At 39.1% G+C, this 13074-nt stretch overlaps 1 protein-coding gene across 7 annotated transcripts in view; it reads right to left on the bottom strand.

The window, feature by feature from the left end:
• Positions 1-13074, bottom strand: part of PDE1C (phosphodiesterase 1C) — a 286493-nt gene that overhangs the window by 80751 nt on the left and 192668 nt on the right. For all 7 annotated transcript variants that reach the window (XM_081800305.1, XM_081800306.1, XM_081800308.1 and 4 more), the window contains 5 exons: positions 12300-12440; positions 5213-5313; positions 2573-2701; positions 1364-1465; positions 688-808 (listed from right to left, as the gene is read on the bottom strand). In XM_081800305.1, the coding sequence (XP_081656431.1) occupies positions 688-808; positions 1364-1465; positions 2573-2701; positions 5213-5313; positions 12300-12440 (594 nt within the window). The remainder of the gene's footprint in view (positions 1-687; positions 809-1363; positions 1466-2572; positions 2702-5212; positions 5314-12299; positions 12441-13074) is intronic.

The raw sequence follows: 13074 nt of genomic DNA, 5'->3' as shown, positions 1-13074 counted from the left end.
TTTTAATGGCAGCTCTTCTTGAGAAGACGTCAGTTTTGATACTATGTATTAATTTTCCGATTTCTCTACTTCTGTGTACCTTTTTTTAAATTTAATTTTCAAGCACTGCCTACTCACTAAAGACTCTGGCTACCCTTGTAGAAAACACAACCCTGTGTCTTAGGATGTAGTATTTTTAAATATAATTGAAACAATAGCTTCTAGTGATTTCCTGACCACAAACTGCCACACCTCACTTTGGAATTTGACAACATGGCTTATCTGCTCAAAAGAAACAACCCAATCTACTGTAACAGATCATTATGAGTTAAAGATTAGCATCTTAATCCCACACAATGATGTAAAAGCAACCAAAATTTGGTCAACCCATTAGAATGAGGAGTAAAAGGGAAAGTATCCAGATGATATTGTGACAAAAAACTGACAAAAAGGATTTATTTTTTCCAAACAGAAATGCATAGGACAGAAATACCATGATGTTCTGAGAACCAAAATTTAGGTAAGAGTCAAACATCACATAAGCAAGAGGCCAGGAAATTTTTTAAAAAAAGAAAAAAAAAAGCTATGAACCCTTCCTCCCCAAAGAAAATTATTGTAATGCCAATTGTCTTATTATAGCATTGCTGAAATATAAAACTCAGAAACTATCTAGTGCTGACGGCCCTGAGGAGTAGCACAACAAGATACCTGTCTGAAGAATTCCTCCAGGAGTGACATTGTCCAGCGATGATGGAGCTCCCATGCTTTTGCAGGATGGCTAATGTCCGCCGTGTGCAACATCAGGGATAATGCTTTCGGCTTTTCAATTCTATAAACCCAAAGGACCCAAACATGTGATGACCAAACTTTCAGAACCTCAATAAGAGTTTTTAACAATCATTAATTTCTTCATCTCTTCCATTCTCCCATCTCAAACCCTATGTCAGCTGAACTGGGGGGAAAGCATCATTTCATCCTACAGCTGGGATATTCATCAACTTAGTCTCCATGCTTATTGAACTGGACACCTCATAAACAGACTCCAAATGACTTCTGGAATGACTGCATCATTTAAAAAGACAACAAGAATCTAAGAGTCACTCACTGACTTTTGTTGCCCCTGTACTGAGTGAATCTTTGATTACTTAGTTTCCCACAAAGAATTCTTTTAAATTCTTACCTGGGGGCAAATTGTTACTGGCCCTATTATTTATTTCAACCCTGATGAAAATCTGTCTGTGATATGTACACCTGCCATGCTCTCTCCTCCACCAGCCCCACTTCATGAGACCATTCAGTGAAGCTCTCCGAAGAAGGTGCAACAACACGCACAAGTACCAGTTCAAACACCTATAAAAACACATGATGTCACAGGTCCACTCACGCTTCTGGCTGTTGCAGAGCAGTCTTCATTGCTTTGATTTGTTGGAAATGACAGGACATGTCCGTGGCCATCACCATCTCAATTACCAAGGTCCGAAACTCCCTTTCAGGGACACCCCGTGGAGAGAGAAGCATGGAAGTAAAAAAATGGAAAGTAAAAATTCGCTTATATTCTTTGCCACTTCTAAGCAAAATCGGTTAATTAGTGGTGACATTTCTAATCAACTTGAGCTTTTTAGGTGGGCTTTTTTTTATGAGGAATAAGTGAAGGTTAAGGATTAAGGAAATCATTAATTAGGAATATGACATGTGGAATGTACATTATCACTCAAAATGGCTTATTTCTCTGAATCTTTACATAATGGCTAGCACAAAGATATTTAATGAACAGCTGATCATTTAATTAAAATATAAGTACTATTTGCAACGCAGTAGATTCAGAACTCTGTAAGGATTTAAATGGTTTTGCCTCTAATTTTCGAAACACCTTGATCTGTATTTATAGCTACAAAGACTTGCAGGCTTGCTATATACATCACAATGTGTGTTAAACATTTTAAATGGATTATATCATTTATTATAACATTGACCAAACCAAGAGGTAAATTTTATTATCTATTTTCTAGAAATTAAATTTTACAACAGTGTGAAGGGGTTAAGTAACTTCCTAAATGCCATACAACTAGTAATTGTGCCCATATTCAAACACAGGTGTGCCGAAATTCATTCAAAAACACACAATGTCATTTAGGCAACAGAATTAGAAATAATTTTTGAGTGTCAAAATAATTTCCTTAGCGCAGTTTTGAAAGATTTTCAAAAGAAGTTCAAATCAAATGGAAGGCGAAAAACGAATGCTAAAACAAAAAAACTCAGATTTAAGAAGCTAAGACAAGAGCAACACAAGTTTCCTAAGGTAAGAAGCAGCAAGTATTTCCAAAGTGCCTATAATATATTCTAATATTTGTGTTAAAAAAAAAGAGAGAGAGAGAGAAGGCAGGGAAGAGAGAGAAGGCAGGGAGAGAGAGAGAAAAGGGAGAGAACGAGTTGGGAGGAGAGAGGGAAGGAGACAGGGGATGAAGAGAAAGGAGGTGAGAGAAAGGGTGCCATAAACAGTTCAAGTGGTATTATTTCTCCAAAAGCGGCATACTTCATCTCTCCTCATGGTTCCTTTCCTAGGCTCCAAATCTCTCTCCTGTCTCATCCTTACCTCCAGTCATCCTTTGAGAGGTTGATCAAAATATTCATTTCCTCATCTTCTTGCAGAAGGCGATAAGCTGCACTTAAATGGTGATTTTCTAATACAGACTTATCGTTGTACAGAATAGCAGGGTCAGACCTGAACAGAAAGCCAAGCAAAATAATTTAGGATGTTAAACAGTTGAGATTTTTCAGGTGACTCTCTCAAGCTAGAATACACCATCTTTTTCCCTATGTTCAACAATTATCTTTGCCCCCATATGCCACTTATGTCAACCAATAAGCTAAAACCAACACTACAAATTATCGGTAGATATATGTAGGGTAGTTTAATGTCAATATGTTAACATGAAATATGTGATATCCAACCTGAGAACTCTCTGAAAGCCGTTCCATAACCAGATGTCAATGATTTCTACTAGTAGCATAGGAGATTTCATAAAACATGGGTCAACTCAAACTTCCTTGTATTTTCTGGAATGCCTTTAAGTTTTTTAAAAATTTTATTCAATGAGAGAATTTATTTATTATCGTTACAATTCTCTGAACACATACCACCTGGTAGGTACAGTTTGCCAAGTTCCTCTGGTAGTACCTTGACCTTAACATTTTGCCATGTGGAGGCCATATGTGTAAGATTGAGGGTGAAGAATATAAGGATTATAGGACAGTTGCTAATCACTTCCTCACAGACCACTGCACCAAACACAGAGCTGTACACTATTTCAATATCTTCAATTTAATGAAAACTTAGATTATTACAGCTTATTTGTTTCTCATCAAGGAAGCTGGGTCTCAGTGATGTAAAATGACTTCACAGAGCCCCACAGTGCGTACGTGGCGGGGTTGGGATAAAGGAAGGTCTTCTGACAGTTCGGCCACTGGTCCCCACCGTAACTTGTGCCTGTCATTGGCCAATTTTTGGGATATACCTAGCATACCTTTAAAATGTTAGGCTTAACATACCATCAAAGGACAAAGAATCTGGTTACGGATTTAGTTTTCTGTATAGGGCTCACACGGGCTGAGATGCTTTGAATAAAGTTCTATTAAAGAAGACCAATGCTTAAATTTTATTCCAAAGCAAGCGTAACTGAATCCACTGGAATTTCCTCACTCCTATGGAGATAACACAAAACACGCAAACCCTGTGGTGAAATATCTGATCACGTATCTGTTAAGTCAGGCTCCAACTGATGTATATTTTGTGACATTAAGCTCTTTTCCAGCTGCTGTAATTAAGCCATTTCCTCTGAGTTAAGATGGGTTTTGATATTGGTCTCCAGCAAAGACCCATGTACAGTTGCTCCACCCACCTCTCTTCCGTCAGCAGGTGCTATTCACCACAGCCTCTGTCCTCAGAGCAAAGATTCCACTCACAGATATCCACTAAACAGAGCTGCTCTGTGGAATTCCCTGTATTTAAAGCCCTTGCAACAGAACCACAAAAGGCGGCTTCCCAGCAGCTGAGGCTCTTCTGTGTGAGGAAGCGGGAGGTAGACAATGAAGCTGGCGGCTTACATCCTTTGTCTGCTGCCATGCTATTGAAATTCCCCTTCTGAACAGAGATCAGACAATACTGTCTTCTTTTGTGTACCCCATAATTAAGCGTTGGGTTCATTAAATACATGTAGATTGATTTAATGAACACAAACCTATCTGGCGGGTGCACCTGCTTTTTTCAAATGAAACCGCAAGTATTTATTTAAATTCTCATCTCTCCCTGCTACATTCTTCCTCTTAGCCATGCCATCTTTCCCCAAATTCTAACTTCTTTTGATTACTACGTCAAGGCCCAATTAACCCTACTATCAGAGTCTCTCCAGTTTCATAGAATTGTCTTAAGAGAAGGTAAGTTCTTAGGCTAGGACAGGACAAAGTTTCACCCTAAATGGAAAAGACAAGTGACTGGTACTGCTTGCCTGGAATTCTGTGCTGAGAGGAACACTAAAGATAAATACAAAGCTTGGTTTAAAGAAAATTGATGAGTGATGTCTGTTATAGTCAAGAGGTTCAGAGTTGGGCACTTGGACCCATACTTAATTCCCCCCACAGAGATCTGTGTTTACCTCTGAAGTTCATCATAGTGGGTACAAAGATTATCTATGGTGAAGGCAGTCTGCATGAGACAACCTAGCTCCCCAAGCCCTCTGCCAGGGAGCAATGCAAGCACCAAAAAAGAGCAGGGATGAAATCAGGAAGGATGAGAAGAGTGTCCCCAGAATCCCAGAGGTCACAGGGCAAGAAGGCTCAGGTATTGGACATGTGGACAGAAACATCCCAATCCTGGCCCATCCTCACTGATTCAGTCTACATGGCATCTGCACCTTTTTGCCAACTGTTCTATCACCTAGTAGAAATAGAGTATGCACGATACATATATAAGGAAACAAATAGCTAGCATTCCAATAGAGAAGAAAAGGATATCCATATTTGATGTGAATAACATATGAGCATTGGGAGCAGATGACTTCTCAAACTCTAAATCTTGACTGAAGCTGACCCCGTTGATGTCTTGTTAAAAAGTTCATTTCTTCAGAAACGCAAAATAGAGTAAACCATGCAAAAGAAAGGTGACTGATACCTTTCTGACTTCTCAAACTCTACCCCTACCCCCTCCTGCCTCCTCGCAAACATCCAGCATCCTCACCGTGTCTGAATGTGGAAATTGTTGGTGGTTCCAGTGTGCTCATAGTCGTGGATGGCAGCTGAGAAGATGATAGCAAAGATCTCCAGCTCTGTCAGCCAGTTCTGAAAGGGAGATTGCAGGGCAATCAGATAATCTGTCTCTTTCTCAGACAAAGTCTTCAGCTTGCTGAACATACCCGCGTCACTGCGTTTCCACCCTGCAGCTGGCAAGCTATTGCCAAACACATGTTTTCTGACAGACGGAATTTTCTTCCCCCTATGAGGAGACCAGGGGATATGGTATTTGGAAGTAGCTTGCCCAGCAAGGTTGAGAAAGCTAACTAGTAGTTTTATTATTTTTTTTCAAGGAAGCAAAAATCAAGGAACATGAAGACTTTAAAAACCCTCATTGTATTCTTTCCCAAATTCCAAGTCAAGTTCTTAGGTAGACATAGAAAAAAATATATATTGGGCGCCTGGGTGGCTCAGTTGTTAAGCATCTGCCTTCGGCTCAGGTCATGATCCCAGGGTCCTGGGATCGAGTCCCACATCGGGCTCCCTGCTTGGCAGGAAGCCTGCTTCTCGCTCTCCCACTCCCCCTGCTTGTGTTCCTGATCTCGCTATCTCTCTCTCTGTCAAATAAATAAATAAAATCTTTAAAAAAAAAAAAGAAAAAAGAAAAAAATATATATTAAAAATTTTAACACAATACCAGAACTGAAAATCTGTCTACCTACTAGAAAGTGGGTATTTGTAGACAGAGGAAAGATAACACCTGGCCTTCTGCCTTATGCATGCTGATGTTTGAAGAGACCCCCCACCCCCAACCATGCCACCAAAATTGGCTGTAGTCCAAGGTTCTCAAACTGTGTTCCCTGGACCCTCAGAGGTAGCATCACCTGGCAGCTTATATTACACATGTTCTTGATATTTTCCATACATATATATTTTTTTTCATTTTGGCAATGTCTTTCAATTCTTCCCAGTACCCTGTCCCCACCCATCAGCCTCAACTCCCTCTACCTACCCACCCTCCCCCCGCCACCACACCACCAATATAGCTCTTTCTCCAAACTTACGTGAAGTTAACTTAACATTTTAAAATAAGATTAAAAGGCTATCTTGGAGCCTGTCGAGCCCTGCTTGGAACAGAACTTCTAAAATGACAAATATGTCTGGAACACTGTAGTCTGAGGCTATTTCTGTTGGCTCTAAGTAAGGTCTCTGGAAGTGTTTATACTCGAGATGAAACCGAATTCCATGTAGGCAAGAGAGTACTCATGTGTACAAAGGAAAAGATGATTCCTGGTGGCGAACCCAACGAAACCAGAGTAGTTTGAGGAAAGGTAACTCATGCTCATGGAAACAGTGACATGATTCATGCCAAATTCCAAAGCAACCTTCCTGCTAAGGCCTTCGGACACAGAACCCATGTTATGTTGTACCCCTCAAGGATTTAAACGAGGGGGTGCGGGGGGGAGGAGAGGGGCAGAGGGAGAGGGAGATGCAGGTTCCCCACTGAGCAGGGAGCCCAGGACCCAGAGATCATGACCTCAGCTGAAGGCAGATGCTTAACCAACTGAGTCACCCAGGTGCCCGCAAAGCTTCATATTTTAATATGGTCCAGATATTCTTGCCTTTTCCAAGTTAATTACTGTGAACCCAGAAGATTTTATGACAACCCATAAGAAATAAGAAATTAAGTCCCACATGAATTTTATTCCAGATTTATCGAACTGAGACAAGGCACAAGCCACAGATCCTGTCCGTATTTCCTATCTACAAAAAATGAGTGTCACAACTAATTCAATGACAGGGACAACTGGTAGTGGTGGACTTCAGGAAGCAAGCCCAGTGTGCATGGGCATAGGGGCAAATGGGGGTCAGTGGACACGTGAAGGAAAACGACATGGGCAAAACTGCTCGAGGGGACATTATTCTCAAGTTGTGGGTTTTGTATGTGAATGACAGTTTCTTTAGTAATGTTTCCACCCCTGTATTAGTTTTCTATTGCTACCTTAAATTACCACAAACTTAAGGCTCCAAGAACATCTGCCATTTATTGGCACAAGGTTCTGGAGGTCAGAAGGCAGCACAGTGTGGCTGGATTTTTCTGGTGAGGATCTCACATGGCTGAAATCAAAGCGTTGGCAGGGCTGTGTTCTTTTCTGGAAGCTCTGTGGAAAAATCTGTTTCCAGGTACATTCAAGGCATTGGCAAAAATCATTTCCTACTCAAACTTTCCACTTGGCTCCCTCCATCTTCAAGCTAGCAAGAGCCAGTTGAGTCCTCACAGCTCCTCGTCACGCCTCTTGACTTGCAAGGACCCACAAGATTACATTGGGCCCACCTGGGGAATTGAGGCTCGTCTCCCTACTTTATGGTCCTCTGATTAGTGACCTTCATTGTATTAGTGTTTTGCCATCTAATGTAACATTAGTAAGTGTTATGACAGAGGGCAAAGGTCATGGGGGCCAAAATTCTGCTGACCACAAACACTAATAAAATTATTTAGCACTCTTTAGCCATTTAGTGTTTCCTGTATAAATATGATGATGGCATATATGATCAAAAGAACAAGATACACAGCCTCTCCCCTTTAAAAAAAAAAAATAAGCAAGAGGAAAATTAATGGCACTTGCCTGACAAAGCAATGAAAGGGGCCAAGGGATGGCTTTGGAGTTTGGAATCCTTTGACCTAAATCAAAATTTGACCGGAGCTCAAAGTCTGATTCATATTTATTCAATCAACAACTTTTTAGTCTAATCCTGTTCAGGGATTTTTCCCTTAAAAGTGGGCAAAATAATTCTGAAAGGATTCAAGCATCTTCTTGGCGTCTAAGTAAAGCAATAATGAGTAATATAAACAGATTACAATGAGTAATACTGTTGATGTTGAAGACCAGGCATCACTTTATCAATGGGATGTTTTGATTCCCCATGTGTCTTACAGTTTATAAAACTGAAATGATTTAAAGCATTTCCCCCTCTTGGTTTGTAATGAAAGGTTAGAGTAACAATATGTTCTCCATTCATCAGAATGCTCCCCACCATTTCTGTAAGCTTGCAATGAAAGAAATTTGTTTTGAGCTGCATTTCCAACAGAGAGTGGGCGGGAAGTAGTTTCTATATTTAAGAATGATTCTGAATATGGCCTGAATTGATAATGAAAATTCAACGGCAAATGAGCTCATTTAAGAACAGCATGCAGTACATCATGATCATTGGTTGCTGTAACATTCACGTTAATGATAACTTGCATTAGCATAAATACTTGGGAGTTTTTCTTGAGGGCTAAAAAAGCTGTGTATGATTTACCTTTATGTCTCCATAGTATACTGTACACAGCAGGTACTGACTAAATATATGTTGAAATAGATGAGTCCAAAGTACATTTGCCATCTATGTTGATCCTCACCAGGATACTTTCAAGTATCACATGAGGATACTGAGGTGCAAGAATATCAGGGGCTCTTTTTTTTTTTACCACAGACATTGTAGAAATATAGCTAAATATTTAAATGTGTGGCATTAGAAGTCAGTCCTGGCTCCTCTGTTTGTTTGCTTGGCTGCTATAACAAAATGCCACCAACTAGGCGGCTTAAACCACAGAATTTTATTTTCTCACAGTGTGGAGGCTAGAAGTCCAAGATCAAAGTATTGGCAGGGTCGGTTTGCAGTGAGTGTCCTCTTCCCAGGTTGCAGATGGTCCTCTTTGTGCCATGTCCTCACGTGGTCTTTCCTCTGTGCATGCGCATGTCTGCAATCTTAATCTCCTCTTTGTAGAAGGACAATAGTCATACTGGATCAGGGCCACCCACGTGACCTAAATTACCTCTTTAAAGACCCTATCTCCAAATACAGTCACATTCTGAGTCACTGGAGATTAGGACTTTCAACAATATAATCTGGGGATGGGGGAGGGGGAAGACAAAATTCCGCCTATGACAGAGACTTTATAACGGCAATCTTAACTCCTATTTTTCTCCTGAATTTCTGTCATTTTCTTGTTGATTCCTTTATATCATCTGGATCTTAATCCCATATTTTCCTCAAGTACTTACATCATTATGATGATTCTTTTTATCCTATGGGTTTTAATTTTCTTACACTCAGTTTAATCAATATTTTTATATAACTTCTGTGTTTTGAGGCTTATAGGAGAAAGAATTTTCTGTTTCAAGGAAATAAACATATTCTCATATGATCAAATTTTTGTATTCAAATCTTTAATTCATTGGTCCAATATTAGATGATTGATTTAAAATAGAACAAAAACATTCTTTTCTTTCCCTAAATGAACCATAGTTCCCAAAACATTTTTTGACCTGAGTCATTTTCCCTGTTGTTGTCTATAGATGTGTTCTTACCTTCTCACCTGAATTCTTTCTTCATTATACTCTTGTCAGTGGTCCATCCTCACCAAAGCACTGAGACCACTCATGTCAAGGCCACTAATGACTTCCATGTTGCCAAAGGCAGTGGTCACTTGTCTATCCTCATCCTATTTGACATTTTGGCATGTCCCATACAATTCACTATTCTCTTTTGAAGCACTTACTTTCCTTGGCTTCCATGCCCACACTGTTGGTTTTTATTCCAATGTCACTGACCACTCCATTTTAGTTACTACTGTTGGCTCTAATTCTTTACCTTCATTTTAAACTTTAGGCTGTTCCAGGACTCACTTCAGAGCCCTTACTACTTCTCTATTCACACTCGCTCTTCAGATGATCTCAACTAATTCCATGTCTTTCTATAATATTGATATGCCCAAGATTGCCTAATCTACATGTCCACCCCGACCTCTCCCCAGAACTCTCGATTCCATTCATTCTCTTCCCGCTTGACACTTCCACAACGATGTCTAATAAGGACCTGAAACTCAACATGTCTAAATCAAAACTGTGCTCAATAAATATTTGGGCTTAGTTTTTGAAACTTTACTCAACTTCATTCATATATTTGGTGATTTTTGCACAAATACCACCCTGTCTTTATTACTACAGCTTCAGTAGATATTTTAACACCTAGTAGAATAAGAAGTATACCATGGCATACATTGTCTTTTTCAAAACTCTTTTTTCTAAAGTTGTGAAATATCTATTTTCCATATATTTCAGACTCAGCTTATCATGTTTCATTATTCTTTATTGGTATTGCTTTGAATTTATAGATCAGTTTGAAGAAAATTGACATCTATATAACACTGAAGCTTTGCATTAAAAACATAATGTATTTCCTTTCTTATTTAAACATTGTTTTTCTGCTCTTTAATTTAGTTTTACGGTTCCTTTTTTATCAGTTTTGAAGTTCTTCATTAGTAACTTATCAATTTAAAAAAAAAAACTCCCTGGAATGTATGTTCCTCTATTATACTCATTAATTTCCAATGTTTAAGACAGCTATTTTTTAAAAGATTTTATTTATTTATTTGAGAGAGAGAGAATTAGTGGGGGCGGGATGCAGAGGGAGAAGCAGCTCTCTGCTGAGCAAGGAGCCCAGTGTGGGACTTGATCCCAGGACCCTGGGATCATGACCTGAGCCAAAGGCAGACTCTTAACCTACTGAGCCACTCAGGTGCCTTGGACAGTTATTTTTTCTACCTCTGATTGAGGCCTTTTATTTGACCTAATAATTTGTAGTTGGATTTTCTTGATCTTTTAAAAGAGCTGGTCAAATTATTTTCACAGGATACTTCTTCAACTTTTTTAGATACTACATTGCATTGGCTGAGACCTCCAGAAAAATGCTCAATAGCAACATTAGTGTGGCCATCCCTGTTTTGCTCCATGTTTTCAAGGAACCACCATTAACTAAGTCTGCTCTATGCTTCTGACAGAAATCTTTTATCACATTAAACAGGTCCCCTTGATAGTGTTTCTACAATTTAAAAAATTATAGCTTTTTAAAATAATATTTTTAAGAAGCCAGCTTTACAATAAAGAAGAACTGAAATTGTTGAGAGGTTCTGAGAAAATCCAGCAAAGTTTTACTAACAACAATTTCTAACTGTTGCGCTTCCTTCATGAGGCAGACAGAGCACTTCGTATTTTTGATAGTTTATTCCTAACCGCCACAGTATTTCTATAAGATAGAATATTTTTCACCATTTTAAAAATGAGGAAATCCTGACTCAGAGATTTAAGCAATTTATCATAGGTCACTAAATCTAATAAGTAATTACTCAAGGATTTATATCCCACTATATCTAGCTCCAAAGCCCACACTCCTCCCACTGTGTTCCATTTTTAATTCAGTGAGATATTAGACCAAGCCTTTCAACATGCCCTAGAGGAAAAAATAACAAATGTGTTGAGTTTATGGGCTAATTAATAACCATAGCCAAACAATGTCTACCTTGATGTCGACTCTGAAGATTTCAAAGGAAAAAGTCATAGAGACCTAACATAGAGAACTAGCTGTTCGTCACTAATAGCTCTATCTTGCAAAATTAACAGCTTTCGTCAAGGCAAAGAGGGCAAAGGCAGAGATAACCAAGTTAAACAGGCCAGTTCATACAATGGATTACAGAACAGGGTTTCAAAAACATCTAAAGAGCTGAAATGTTGGGTCAAAACAAGTAAGAAAAATTTCAAATGATTAGAAGTGAAGATTGCTCCTGAGGTCAAACAAATTGAACACACATACATACGATGAGAATAATCAATAATCCTCATGAAAAATATCAAATGGTTTAAACTAAAAGCTACCTGTGTGCAGTGTGGTCGCCAGGCATACTTGATATGATTTCAGCATGCATGGATACCATTGTGATTGACCACAGCAAGAGGTTAATAGTACCACTCTCCACATCTGGAAATACATACTTAGTTCTAGAAATCATATTTAAAATATGGTCATAGCCTAATAAAGATGCAAGTCACTACCACATATTTATTTCATCAAGTCCAGGATGGAGAAAATATCAGAGGCCATAAGGAACCCCAAGACCTTCGGTGATTGGTTAGACAACTCTTGGGGAGCAGGAAGTCCACGCACCAATGCACTTCTTGTGGGCTCAACCTCATCAGAATAGGAACAGCCTTCAGTAAAAAGAACCATCATCACATCTTTTGTGTAATCTAAGAGTTCCTATCAGTACTTACCGCTACCCCTGTCTTATAAAGGAGGTAATGCACAGTCTGCGTAACGTCGGCGGCATGCATTAAATTGTGGTACGGATTTTTATGCTTGCTGTATCCTACTTCCAGGGCCTCCACAAATGAGACAAGGGCAGAAATGGGGATCTGAAAGAGAGCAGTAAGGTTAAGTAGCCAGTGATTTGGTAGCTTTCAGTGAGGAAGCACAAGTCTAAGGCACTCGAGCTGCCTCTTTCTGGGAGCATAACATGGCACATGAAGAAATCAGAACTTTTAAAAATTAGTTAAAACTACTGAAGGAATTATCAGATGATTTGAAAATCTCACAGGAAGTCCCTGGTTTAAGAACAGTCTGCCCTGCAAATTGTTTTTGTTTTTGTTGTTGTTGTTGTTCTCAGTCCAGAACCCCAGAATTGTCTCAAAGATATTTAGGGCAGAAGGGTATGTGTTCACCTATTTCTCAAGCAAAGGTTCAAGTCTTTTATTTCTTGAGAAATAAATGGATACATACTGTGTAGCACATTTCATTTATTTTGTGGGAAAACATAAAGTACATAAGGATCTTAAGTTGTAAAATGATTGCAAAACAAACACAAACTGCCACCTCCTGAAAACTGTGCCCTTAGGAGAAATGATTGTATGTGCTGGACACACGGAGAAAACACAAAACAAAACATGTGATAGCCTGTTATATATAAGAACAGAAACAGACTGCGTTCTTATGTCTATTACTTGGCAATTTATTATCGTTGCATTGGAATTTGGAATTGTAGCCTAATTC

This window comes from Leptonychotes weddellii, chromosome 12 (assembly GCF_054177405.1).
Source record: "Leptonychotes weddellii isolate Sample4059 chromosome 12, ASM5417740v2, whole genome shotgun sequence".
In the NCBI taxonomy this organism is placed as follows: Eukaryota; Metazoa; Chordata; class Mammalia; order Carnivora; family Phocidae; genus Leptonychotes; species Leptonychotes weddellii.
This window is presented reverse-complemented; position numbering and strand designations above follow the sequence as displayed.